Source organism: Egretta garzetta, unplaced genomic scaffold (genome assembly GCF_000687185.1).
Source record: "Egretta garzetta isolate BGI_Z169 unplaced genomic scaffold, ASM68718v1 scaffold136, whole genome shotgun sequence".
In the NCBI taxonomy this organism is placed as follows: domain Eukaryota; kingdom Metazoa; phylum Chordata; class Aves; order Pelecaniformes; family Ardeidae; genus Egretta; species Egretta garzetta.
The window spans coordinates 6,026,414-6,040,704 of record NW_009260066.1 but is presented as its reverse complement, the minus strand read 5'-3'; the positions used below and the strand labels follow the sequence as shown (position 1 = coordinate 6,040,704).

Here is a 14,291-nt window from a genome sequence, read left to right as displayed (position 1 = left end):
GTGGAGGCCCCATCCCTGGAAGCATTCAAGGCCAGGTTGGACGGGGCTCTGAGCAACCTGATCTAGTTAGCAGTGTCCCTGCTCCTGCAGGGGGGTTGGACTAGATGACCTCTAGGGGTCCCTTCCAACCTAAAACATTCTATGATTCTATGATTTGAAATACTCCCTCTCTTCTTGCTGCTTCTTTCCCTCTACTGTACCACTGTGGATGAGAACAGGACCCTCTTAAGGTGGACTCAGATTAGCGGAGAAAGAGGTAGGTGTTTTCACTATCATTTGAGGCTCACTGTCATCCTTCCCACTACCCCCACAGGCAGAAGTTACAGAATTACACAGAGCTTTGCAACAGAAGAGAAAAAAAAAAGTTAGTGTTGGTGGATCTGGAACTAAGCTGGAGCTTACAACCCTTCAGATCCCTGTCTACTTCTGCAATAAACCATATTTAAAGTCTTTAACTTCCCACAGATCTGCTACACTGACCAGCACTGCAGTTCCAAATGCATTTAGGTTCAGAAACTGAAAACCAGTGTTTCCAGAAAGACTTGTATGAGATTGTACCTCACTAGCTGTAATATACTGACCTGTTAATGACCCTAGCTTCACTGAAAAGATAAAACAAAATAAACCCCCCAAATTTCAGAAGGGTCAGGGTTTCACAGACTTAAGATAGATCATTGTCTAGCTATCACGCTTGTGGGGACAGTAGTGAGGCAGTGAACACAGGATCATAGAAGAGTTTAGGTTGGAAAAGACCTCTAAGATCACCGAGTCCAATCATTAAGCTAACACCACCATGCCTGCTAAACCATGTCCCAAAGTGCCACATCTACATGATTTTTGAACACCTCCATGCCACCTCTCTGGGCAGCCCATTCCAATGCTTGACCACTCTTCCAGTAAAGAAGTCTTTCCCAATGTCCAACCTAACCCTGCCCTGGCACAACTTGAGGCCGTTTCCCCCCGTCCCATCGCCCCTTCCCTGGGAGCAGAGCCCGACCCCCCCGGCTCCCCCCTCCTCTCAGGCAGTTGTAGGCAGCGATGAGGGCTTCCTTCGGGGAGGGAGGGGCCCAACCCTGACCCCAGCAGTCGAGGGGCGGCCCCCCCAGTGCCCAGCACAGGGGCACGCCCCCTGCCCTGCTCCTGCTGGCCACACCACTCCTGAGACAAGCCAGGATGGTGCTGGCCCTCTTGGCCACCTGGGCACCCTGCTGGCTCCTAGCCAGCCCCCTGTCAACCAACCCCCCCAGGGCCTTTTCCGCTGGGCAGCTTTCCAGCCCCTCTGCCCCACGCCTGGAGCGCTGCCTGGGGTTGTGGTGACCCCAGGGCAGGACCCGGCCCTTGGCCTTGTTGACCCTCACCCAACTGGGCTGGGCCCATGGATCCAGCCTGGCCAGGTCCCTCTGCAGAGCCTCCCTATCCTCCAGCAGATCAACACTCCCGCCCAGCTCGGTGTCATCTGCAAATTGACTGAGGCTGCACTTGATCCTCTCGTCCAGATCATTGATAAAGATATTAAACAGAACCGGCCCCAGCACTGAGCCCTGGGAAACACCACTTGTGACCAGCCACCATCTGGATTTAACTCCATTCACCACAACTCTCTGGGCTCAGCCATCCAGCCAGTCTTTTACCCAGCGAAGAGTGCACGTGTCTAACCCATGAGCCATGTCTAACCCATAAGCCATGAGCTTAATACTCCCAGAAGAATAAGTAATTTTCTCTTCCTAAGACTCTGAAAACTGTTCACTTTTTGCATTTGTGGGAGAATTCTCTGTTTGGTTCAGACCAGCTGAAGTATCACACTACCGAATGGGATTTTTACTTCAACCTTAACTATTTATGCTTGTAAATTATCACTTCACTTCAAAGTTTGTGTTTCAGCTACATGCTGAATAAATACAAATATTCTTATGCACACATAAACATTATATACCCATTATATTGTTTTCAATTTCCATCAACTATTACAAATGGAGAAATATCTACAGAAGAGCACATTTAATTTCTATGCATTCCCACTCCCATGACTCAATTTGCTTGGAGAATGAAGGAAAACATAAGAAAAAACAAACACAAGAAAAAAACACAGACATTGCTGAAATCATTCCAACAATTTCAAAAAAGCTTTCTTCACTTCTTTGGTAATAACTGTCATATTACCTTGAATCTGACTCCCTCTTCCAGCACAATATATCCTTGAGAAGGGGTCAAATCCACTGATGCCTCTGAAGAATTAATTTCACTTACAAGATATTGCACAGTCACAGTGCCAAATATCCCCTGAGGAGGTTCTCTAATAATATTTAATACTGCAACACTTTCCATCAAATGGAGAGCGGTTTGCTCTCTTAAGAAGAAGTGATCACTGTTATTGAACGACAATATTCCATGGCCATCATCATTGGCAAGTATAGTTATTGTGGCTTTTGAGAAAGAAATAATGGAAATATTCTTTAATTAACACAGTAAAATATAATTGTACATATATACTTACATACAAACAAAATACTTATTAAGACAAATCCATCCTTCCTTTATACGCTATATGTAGTGTATATATAACACTTTTATGTCCATGATATTACTTGAAGAGAATATGTAAGTATCTACTGCAGAAGATTTCTAGACAGGAAGAATCTAGACTCTCTTACTAAAAAGCTTACTTTGGCACTTTTTGATTACTTATTTTAGATATTATCTTGTTAATTGCATAGATTTCATACAGATGTTTAAGAACTTTCCGAAGGAGTATAAAGATCTACCACTGCAGGAAAACAGTGTTTTCTAAAATATGATTATTCAGAAGAATGAAATTAAAATTACTGCCATACAATTCCAAAGTATAAGAACATCAAAATTAAGTTTTACCTGTTGTGTTCTCCCCTAATTCCAGCCCCAGAGAGGGATTCGTTAAAATTAACTGGAAGTTCTCATCACCTTCAGGAATATCATCATCAAAAATGGTAACAACAACAGATTTATTCCTTTCTCCATTAGCAAAAAAAAGAGTCTAGCATTGAAACACAGAAAGCATTGAACACTCAACAGCTGTTATACACATAGAATTTTTCAACTAAGGCAAGCAGAATTGTCTTAAGTAGGAAGGAAGCAGAGGCAAGAAGAACTATACTCTCTATGTGCCTTATAGATTGAAACAGAAGTAAAAAACTTCAGCATTGCAAAATGAGGACAAGAGCAATTTACTTTGAAAGTTCTGTTGCAAAAAATATGAAACCTTATGTGAAATCTGACATGCTCTTCTCTGAGCAAATTTGAATTTGAGATAGATGTTTGAAAATTTACAACATGTCTTACATTTAAAAATACTTCAGCATCTTAAAAAGACAGAAACTGTAAAATAAGATGACTAATTTTATTTCATTCTATTCAGATGACCAAAGCAACTGAAACAAGTTAAAAATCTAGCTGCAGAATAAACAAGAAGACATTCTTCTGAGGAAGCTGTAAGAAAGAAAAATACTTGATTTAGAATTTGCTTCTTACCCTTGAGGTCACATTAAAATCCAAACCCAGCTGTGCCTCCAAATTTTGGGCATAAAAAAATACAGACACATTGCCATATGATCCTCTGTTTCGGTATGCCATTATTGTTAGATCCCCATGAGATTCATTAACTTCAAAACTAAAACAGAAAGCAAGAAAAGTTCTCAGTGCTCACTGAGAATGTTCTTTTGAATAAGATGGTAGATATATTTTCACTTTGAATCATTCCCTCTGCTTTATAAAAAAAAAAGCATCATTGCAATATCAGCATCATTACAATTGTTTAATACAACCTTTTTACCTTTGTTTCTTATCTGAATGGAATCAAGCTACAGGAGGCTGTGCTTTTTCCCAGTTTATTAGTGGCAAATTAAGCTTGCCTATGTTCATAGATGCCTTCTTCCCAGCTCCTGGAAATTAGCCAGAGAAAAAGATCTGGGAGATGCCCGTGTGTATGCTGAGATGGATGCAGAGGCTGGAACACTGGATGGAGGCTGGGGGAGTAACACAAGTTAACAATACAAAAGGACAGCAGGGAAAGTAAGCACTTGGTAGCAAAAGATTTTGGAGTAAACATACTGTAAATGTTGGTTTTCAGTGTGGGCGTGATTTACACTTTCCAGTTCTACTGAATTGAATGATGCTTTGCCATCTCACAGATCTGGCCCTATTTTAAATAGGAGTTTTACTGTTAACTGAAAATGAAGATAATTGGCAACCCCAATCACTAACTGACACAGTGACTTCTTCAAGGAGGCAAGACTTACTTGGTACTTTCCCATTCAACTACTCCGCTTACTCCATCATTAGCATCAATAATAATTTGAGAAGCTAGACCTTCCACATCTAAAATGGAAAACAGGACAAAAATGAAAGAACAATAAATTCAGTTTTCATTATTTTCAACAATAATGTAAGCATTTCCTAAATCTCTACTAATTTTGTAGAAGAAATACATAATTATCTTTTTCCAAAATGTGGAGGAGAAAATGGAAGTGGGCCAGATCATTGGGAAGGCTTAAAGAAAATTTGTCCTTTACTACCTTACTATTAGAACTGCAACACAGTGCTTTGCATTACCACCATTACATTTAAAAATGCATACAAAAAATACTAAAGAAAATTTAGAAAGCAAAACACAGCACAGAAAAATCAAGAAATATCAAAAGCATCATTTTGCAGACTGTGCCGTTCTAAATATGGGAGGGGAAATGAATAAGAAAGAATAATGAATGATCTAGTATTTCATCTCCTATTCATGTTTCAGTGCCTGATCATAAAACACACTGGCACACAACTCAGGTTCTGCTACAAATACAGAATTATTAATTTCTTTGTAGGCTGTTTATGTACTGTAACATTCTATTGCTCCATAAAGACATATGTACCTTCACAATACCTTTGAAAGATTATTGTACTTATTGCACTGTAATATTACTGAATGATTAATGCCAGAAATTTCCACTACTTGCAGGGACCAGAACTTGACAGTCAGAACTTGATTATTCCAAGACAAGAGTGCCTTAACTTGTTCAGACAACAGCACCACATGACTACCTTAATGTACTTCAATGTACTTTAATAAAACTTAAAAAGCAATGAAGAACGACATTTCTACAGCCAAACTGACCCCACTGAGTCCATACTAAATATACTATATTTAGAAGCACTGGAAAAATTTCCATCAGTTCAGGCAAAACTAAGTAAAAGTAAAAGGTCATTGCCACGAATCCAAACCTGTCACCATGACGTAGAGATGAAGACCAGCAGTAGCTGCAAAACCTCTACACAAACAGAAGTATTAGTGAGGTTTAGGAATCCAGAGGGAGCGCTAGCGACTACAGACCTTTCAGCTTCACTCCTAACCCGCATTCTCCTTTGTCGTGTCACCGTCAGACCAGTTCACCCCATCATACTTCGCTTTCAGCATCAGACCTTTTATTTCATGTCTGGCACCCTTCCCCTCCCCTGATGCCCCCCTCCACCAGCTTAGCTTTTTCTTGTATCTATTAAGTTTATTCCTTTTTCTGTCATCATTCTCAGGTGTTGATCATTTCCCCATTTTTTTAATTCCTTGCACTTTCGTATTTGAGTCAGGCTCTTCTGCCTTTTCTAGAAGATGGGAGCAAGAGGAACATGGAGAAAATGACAGAACTGTCTTTATGCTCGCTGTTTCTGCTCCTTATCAGTGAAGCCTCAGATAAGAAATGAAGGTCACTTAAGTTCAGTGTGTTCAACTCTACATTGCAGATGTACCAGGCTTACTCAACATATTGCACACACATGGCCATGACGGGAACAGTACATGCAATGTATTCCAGATGTGTAGGGTTGACTGCACATGTCTGTGTCATGTGCAGAACACCCATCTCTTCTGATATTAGACAACTCCTAGAAATACTTCAAACACCTTCTGTACGGTATGGGATTGCTAGAAATCCTAAACAGATGCATTGCACCAACAAGGAGTGATATTTTCAATCACAACAAACCAAAATACACCAACAGGGAAAATAAGATTAGCAAATAGTCTGACAACAGAGTTTGTAGCGAGATTTTACAATGAGGACAAATTTTTGCCTCATGGGTTAAAACTATTATCTGTGCATCCCAAGCACATTTAACCCAACGCAGATGTCACAGCAGGGTTGAGTGGTCATGATTCAAGGAGACTGCCAACCCCTTACAACAGAAGTTGAGACTATACAGTGCTAAGCACAATTTGGAGTATATGTTACTCTTTCTATGGTTTAGATTCTAGACTTGACTAATTACAGCACAGCCTCTACAAATCAGCAATGAGTCTTGCAAGTTACCTTTCAATCTGTAACGAATTAACTCAGTCACTTCTATAGGCATGCAAAGAAAAAGGAAAAGAGTCAAAGAAGGTGTTAGAAATAATCTGTATAACTAGTCTTTAGTACCACAGGATAATCCAACTGCCCTCAAAGCCAATGGCAGCTATGCTACTGAATTCAGAAGCAGAATAAGGAGCTAACTAAGCAAATGATAAATGAAGTTAATTGGAAGAGTAGGAAAGCCATAGGACATGATTCCTAAAAGTAAATCTGATAAAGAGTAATAAGGGACTTTCAAAAGAGTGAATGAAGTAATTGCATAAAGTATGTTTTTTGACATTTTTGTTTTCATTATGTACTTTGCAAATGAAAATCAGATTAAGACATGGCCAATATAATTTTTCAGACTATTGTGCTCTCCAACTGTTGACTACCAACTCCTCCATGAAAATTGCCTTATAAACCTTACAGAGCCTAAAAAAGTAAGAAGCCAGTGTAATAATGAGTATGTTTGACACTCTACAATGTTTCTTTCAGAATACCCTGCCTCACATTGGCATAGTTAGCAAGTAAGTGGAATAACAATAATATGCCAGAGTAATATAAATTGCATGCCATTAATATAAAAGGAAAAGCAAAGATAATTCTGTATAAGTTTTTTTACCCAGCCTAGGTGGGGATGAAGTTGAATGGTTCATGATGAGTTCCACTGAAGTTAAATTAACCAAGAAGAATTCTTGCACCTCTGGTACATCATCCTGCAAAACACAAACCCAGCACATCCTCTTTTCATTTTCCTTTAAGAAATTGTCACAGAATTCACCAAAAAGCAATAACCTACAAGTCCCTAATATTATATCAACCCTACAATTAGTTTATTTTTCCATTTTCCTGAAATATTTTTATCGGGTGTAAAATTTATTATCTTGAATGAATTATGAAGACATTACATTTCATGAAAAAGACTCTGTGGTGACACTGAACTATTCTTGTGAATAAATTTCTGCCCAATTTTAAAGGCATAAACCCCAATCACTGAGAAAGTAAGACCCTGTAGCTCTGTTCTGAGTATCAGAGAGCAAAGTCTTAATGCGACAGCTGAATTTCATTTATGCACAGGTAGAACTGCTTTCTGTTATTATTTGTCCTTTTGTGTTCATAACAGTAAGATAAACCCCATCTTTCTAAATGACAGTGAAATATATAGCTTCAGGTAACATATAGGTTCCAAGCTTTAGGTTCCAAAATATTCCTCTTCTGATGCCATACAGATCAGCATAGAATGGAAGGGTTTAGAGTTTACCTCTAGAATAGTAATATTTATGGCAGCTGACGTTTCTCCTTCTTCCAAAATCAGTGAGCCAGAAACAGCTATGTAATCAGCTCCTGGCTCAGCCAAGGTCCCTTCTGTCTGATTACTTAAGGTGACCAATCCCGGAACTGTGGCATATGTAACATTGATAGCACCTGTTTAATTCGTGACAAAAAAAAAAAAATCATTTTTTCCAATTCTTCTTAAATGCTCACTGGAATAGATGAAGAAAACAGATCAAATGCTCATCCACAAAATGAAAAGACTAAGTGAAAAACAGAAGGATTAAAAGATTAATCTGGAGCCAAAGGGACTTCGCTATGGTTTTTAATGTGCTTTCAGTTCAGCCTTTGGTGATTTGTCCAACATCACAGGACTCAAAAAGCACCAGGACCAAACGTATTCAGATATTTGAGGTGCTGTGGACCGCAGATACTACACTGCTGAAGTACTACCTGGGACATCTAATGTATTATCAATATCAGGCTTGGTGCCAAGGGAAGTAAAATGTTTCAAGAATGACTGATATCTAAGAAAGGCTCTAAAGACAGTGCTGGGAAATACAGCTTAATAAATCTAGTTTCATTCCCAGGGAGATTGACATAGATTTCAATAAAGAATAAAATTAGGGGACACACCGAAAAATGTTACTAAGGTGAAAAGTTAGGCATAAATATTTTATAAAAATATGCCATGTCTCACTAATCTGCCCAGGTAAGTCAAGTGGCAAATATAAAGAGAGTGATCCTGGAGATAAAATGACAGATGCTAGTTGCTATGAAATAAAATATAAATTATAAAATAATCTTAGTTTTAATAAACAATGATGGAATCTAATTTAAGCAAGAGATCTTATATTTACTATGGATACTTATCTTAAAGCATTACTTTCCTGACTAGTGTTTCAAAAGTAAATTAGATACCGACTGATATTAAAAAAGAAATGAGAAAATACAGAAATGTCATTAAAATGCCTCTACAAATTCGTGGTGTGTCCAGATTTTGAATATTCCTTGTAACTGGTCACTTCACTTCAAAACAGATAGGACAAAAGAAACTAAGATGCTTTATCACTAAGGTTTAAGTATAATCTAAAAAGGTAAATGGGAAATGATTGCATCTTATCTCACAAAATAAGTTGAAAACCTCAGGCAACAAACATAAAAAATGTTTTTGCACACAGCACATTACTGAATTCTGGAATTAAGTACCACTTATTTTTATGGATGTTAAAAGACAAATTGATTTAAAAGGGAATAAGAAATTCTCACAGGAGATAAGAACTGAATTCAGTGGTTGGAATGCAACTTTTTCCGTGGGACATTCCTAAGCTGCCAACTTCTGGAAGTTTAGAGGGGAAATATGTGGGAACAATCATTCCATAAAAGCTCCTTTTCTCTTATCTTTTTAATTTCTTCTGGAGAGACTATGGCCAACTAGTTACGTCACAGATCCTAGACTCCTTGCTGTGGAAATGAGGGCTATGGCTCCAGTTTCAGCTAAAACTTAGTTTCCAAGCATGCAATAGGAAGCCCAGAAGTTTGGAAAATATCAGCTGTACCCAAGATTTTTACAAAATTTCCAGCCTCCCTGTCATGGCTTTCATATGACTTACAATTACCAAAACAAAACTTCTTTTCTCTTGGAGTTATTATACAAACCTAGAGATCCAAATTCTCTGTTAATAAAAAGCTGGACTGTTTTGTTTTCCTCTGGAATTAAAACTACCCTGGATGGGGAAGCAAAATTCAAGACTCCATGCGGTTCGTCACTAGCTTCTACTGTCAGAACAGCTTCATATCCTTGGCTATCCAAAACAGCAGCACCTGAAGAAGAAACTCCTGCAAAAGAATCAGTGGACTACAGTGAATAAATTTTTATGCAACTGATTTTTTTGTCATATAGTACTGCTATTATTACTTTCAAATTACAGTCAGTAACAGTGCAAATGAAATTAAACTGAATGCATGATGCTCTCACTGAAGTTTATGGATGGTGTGGAATGTATATACATTTACATTCTATAAAAAATACAGGAACATAAATCACAGCAGAAATTGTATGCATACTGAGTGTAGAGTGTACTGTATTAAGAAATGAGAAAACTTAATGGGCCAGTGCCAAATATCAACTTTTAAAAACTTTTTAAACTTCATCTATTACAAAGGGAAAGGGAAAGTTTCCCAGGAATTAACTCCAAAAGTTAAAAAAACATTCCACTTCTCAGTCATTCAGTTAAGAAATTACTCCTTTTCCCAACGGTTGCCTTGATGAGTAATTGTTGGTGTATCAATTTATGCTTATCCCAACAGATCACAAGAGTCAACAAGTGATTCTGGCAAGCTGGTGAGGCACCCAGCAGTAACACAATCCATGTCAAGCTAGTTTTGTGTTTAGACATGAATTTCAGTTTAACAATGGGTATTTTCAGAAGGGACGCAGTTTTATGCTTCTTTTCTCGTTAGAATTTGAAAGGCAAGAATAAAATATTCTGACCTCCTTGAATTCAGAGATAGATCAGAAAGTGAGTTTGTGGCATGACAAGATTGCTTTAAAAGATAAAAATATCTGTTTATTTCATGGCAACTGTATCCAGAACACATTAGTAAGCTCAAGTTTGCATTCACTTAAAGGGAAGCAAATAAGCATTGAATTAAACAGGATTAAAACGAATTAAGGAAAACTGCAAAGACACTGTGGGGTTTATATATATATTTATATATACACACACTCATATACACATAAGGATCAAGCCTGTTTCAAGAAAATGTGAATGAACTTTGCACAGTTTATACCAGTTGCAGCATGCTTAGTCCCATCCCAAAATGGACATACGGAAATATTACACTACTAACTGACAGTTTTAAGATATAGCAGCCTACAGTTCTGCATTACCTTCTGTTTTGACGTTGTATAGGATGACCTGGTATTCTTCTTTTTCTTCAGGAATATGGTCATCCAGCAAGTGAACATACAATGTTGTATTCAGTGTCTCCTATTTATTTTATTGATAAAGCAATTAGTCATGATTGTACAAAATACAAGTGCTATCACTCTATCATATGTATTTTGAACCACACATTTAAGAAATGTAAAGTTAAATTATCAAAAACCATAAACTTCCTCCAGTTTGTAACTCCAAGAGTAAGGGAGCAAGTAAATAATCAGGCCAAGAAACAAGGACTGCTGCAGAAGCACACACATTTTCTCAGTTCTAATTGCAATATTTTCCTGTAGCCATGAGCTTTGCTTATGGACTTACCTCAGGAAAAAAGAGTATTCCAGAATAGTTTTCAAAATTTTGTTTTACGTTATGCCCAACTATCTTCCATTCAACAGTAACATTTCCCAGTCCTGGGGCAGTTCTTACAATATGGAATTGCAGTTGTTCTCCTAGGAACAAAGGGTAAGATGCAATATTTTGGGATTTCCTCTCCTACATATCAATTATAAAAATGAGAAGCCAAAACCACGCATCTCAGTCAAAATAATTTTTCTGAAAGATATTTATATTTTTAATAGCGAGCTTCACAGCAGTCATATAACACATTAGTTTTTAATACTGAAACAAAAGAACCCTAAACTTTTGTCCTGTTTTTTTCTGGTTTTAGTTCACTCTTGAAAAGAACTATCAGAATATGAGGGAACCTGGTACAGATGAGTAACTTTGAAAGTAAAAGCCCACCAAAACATGCACAAACAGCAGAGGAATACGTGTCCGTGGACTACACAAAATAGCAATTGTTGTATATACCAGCTATAACACAGTTTTCTACAAGAGCTAACTGGCAAGGAATATACCATGAGCCAGCAGTGTGCCCTCGTTGCCAAGAAGGCCAATGGTATGCTGGGGCACACTAAGAGGAACGTGGCCAGCAGGGCAAGGGAGGTTGTCCTCTTCCTCTACTCTGCCCTAGTGAGACCCCACCTGGAGCATGGTGTCCAGCTCTGGGCTCCCCAGTTCAAGAAAGATGAGGAACTCCTGGAGAGAGTCCAGAGGAGGGCAACAAGGATGATGAGGGGACTGGAGCATCTCCCCTATGAGGAAAGGCTGAGGGAGCTGGGCTTGTTCAGCCTGAGAAGAGAAGACTGAGAGGGGACCTCATCAACACGTACAAATATCTCAAGGGTGGATGTCACAAGGACAGAGCCAGACTCTTTGCAGTGGTGCTCAGCGCCAGGACAAGGGGCAATGGGCACAAACTGAAGCACAAGAGGTTCCAGTTGAACGTGAGGAAGAACTTCTTGACTCTGAGGGTGACAGAGCCTTTGAGGGAACAGGCTGCCCAGGGGGGCTGTGGAGTCTCCTTCTCTGGAGATCTTCAACCCCCGCCTGGATGCTGTCCTGTGCCCCCTGCTCTGGGTGAGCCTGCTTGGGCAGGGGGGTGGCACTGGCTGAGCTCCAGAGGGCCCTTCCAACCCCTGCCATGCTGGGATTCTGGGATTCTGTGATATGTTTTCCTAGCATGTGCAGTCCCTTGATACTTTGCATAGTGTATACAGAAAAGTCTTGTAATTATCTGTAAATTCCATTTATGAAAGTTTGAACTTACAAATATCATCAGTGTTAGAAAATGTCCAGAAAATGTTGATGTTTAATAATTCATAATTTTAGAGTTAAGTATTTCAAATGAAAACTTTAATAATTAATAATTTATTTTAAAAATAATTTCTGGGATAATCAGTATCAATTGAGAATGTGCATCTATAAGAAGAAATTATTATATTTTTCATGTTTATAATATTTAACACTTTGGGTACTTTAATTAAAAGAGCAAACTCCTTAGAAATATTTGTAAAATTTAGAAAAATTATATAATATTCAATATTTATATACATTTATAAAATTTATACAGTTTATAGTTTAACAGTTGTATTTTATCTTAAAGATCTTTCCAACCTAAACGATTCTATGATTCTATTCCATTATTCTATTCCATACAAAATTAAGTATTTTAAATATGGACAATTGAAATTAACATCTTATATCAATATGAAATAAATCAGCAGGTAAAATTAGTAATATTATGCAATATATGCACATTAGAGGACAGACGTTTATTTATAATACGTAAGTGTATTGCATCCGTATGTCAACAGCATTTTTCAAGTGCATGGAATTTAAGTTTGCCAGTCTGTATAGTGTTGCATTGGCCCTCAAAGACATGAAATATGCAGGAATCTGTAGCACTGAGATGCATGGAAATAATAATACATCACATTTCTTTCGGTTGCTAAAGAACAAACAAAACTAAACAAAAATTTGTCAAAACTTGTTTTAGTGATGCAGAAACAGAAATCTGACAACCTTAGTTCCATCCTCAATTGACTGAAAAAATCTTAGTATTGCTATAAACTGACTAGGGTTTTTTTTCACTGTTACAAAATCTGGATTTGCGTTATGTACACTCTTAGAAGCAAACCTTCTGAGAAACACCGAGACACATTTATGAAAGTGAGAGAGAAGATGTGGTGTTATGTAGCTTCTTACTCTACCCCACAGAGAACTGAGCAGCCCACCTAGTCTCTCTGATTAGGTAATTTAAAGAGCATCAAGTTAGGATGCTGTCTGGCTAGTCTAGTATATTACATCACAGAACAGTATTGTATAGCTAAACCTGGCAGGAACAGTTTGAACATTTTCGGGATGTGTTCTTTTTTTGGTAAGGAAATATTAGAGAGATGCATGTGTATTGGCTACCAATGGGAGAGATATGAATAACTAGCTTCAGGAGACCTTCATGTAATTCTTTAAAATATAAAGTTGTGAAGAAGTAGCAATACAAGAATTGTATACACCCATTTTCAAATAAATAGAATTAGGATGTGTTATTCAGCCTCAACATTTCAAACTTCAGTTAAGCCTTGGAGATGCACCAGTGTTCATATCTTTGTCTTAAATTGTCCAATGTTACTTCTAAAAGAATAAAAGAATTCAAGATTTATTGACATTGCAAGGATTCTGCTTCTACAGTCAGATAGCTGAGGACAGACTGCAGGTTTACAAGTTCTCCTGAGGCTAATTTACACATTGTTTAACACTGTACTGAAACCCATTCTAACCTATTTCAGAATTTTGCACATCCATTGCAAACAAATAAATATTTAACAGAAAAATGGTTACCTCAGTACCAATGCAGAATGCACAATCTAGACAAAGCTTATTTCAATACAACATTTTGTAATACAATGGATTTTCGCTGAAGACTGGGACAAAACACTTCACAAAGCAGAAGGCTGTTACACTGTCACCCAAACACTAAGACAAAACCTGAAGTTTTGTCTCATTATTATATCATTAATTGTATCATTAATTATGACTCATCATAATTACAGATCCCAAGTAGTTAATTACTGACCCATGTTTCTTGGTCAGCTTTACCAAAATCTTTGGTATCCCTACCCTAAAAGGAATAATAATACAAATACAAATAATACAAATAAGATAGAAATTCTTATTATGTTAATTTCATTATTTTAAGTTTTTTAATATTTAACCATGTTACCCATGTCTTTAGATTTCATTTATCAGGGAGAATGGAGCTTCAGCCATCCTCCTCTTCTTTATTATTTCAAGCTACTGCAGTGTATGTTCCTCTAATACAGTCGTAGCCACACAACTGTTGCTTGCCTCTGCCTGCACTAAAATGCTACCTTTGCTCTCAGTAAGGTCATAA

General features: G+C 37.8%; 1 protein-coding gene across 1 annotated transcript in view; it reads right to left on the bottom strand.

Moving 5' to 3' along the window:
* ADGRV1 (adhesion G protein-coupled receptor V1) overlaps positions 1–14,291 on the bottom strand; it is a gene marked incomplete at its 3' end in the record, with an annotated part of 137,614 nt that overhangs the window by 53,447 nt on the left and 69,876 nt on the right. Inside the window, exons 36-45 of the mRNA XM_035896618.1 lie at positions 10,877–11,007; positions 10,510–10,609; positions 9,276–9,455; positions 7,606–7,769; positions 6,967–7,060; positions 6,321–6,350; positions 4,272–4,350; positions 3,505–3,643; positions 2,869–3,010; positions 2,161–2,423 (exon numbers count right to left, since the gene is read on the bottom strand). Of these exons, the coding sequence (XP_035752511.1) occupies positions 2,161–2,423; positions 2,869–3,010; positions 3,505–3,643; positions 4,272–4,350; positions 6,321–6,350; positions 6,967–7,060; positions 7,606–7,769; positions 9,276–9,455; positions 10,510–10,609; positions 10,877–11,007 (1,322 nt within the window). The remainder of the gene's footprint in view (positions 1–2,160; positions 2,424–2,868; positions 3,011–3,504; positions 3,644–4,271; positions 4,351–6,320; positions 6,351–6,966; positions 7,061–7,605; positions 7,770–9,275; positions 9,456–10,509; positions 10,610–10,876; positions 11,008–14,291) is intronic.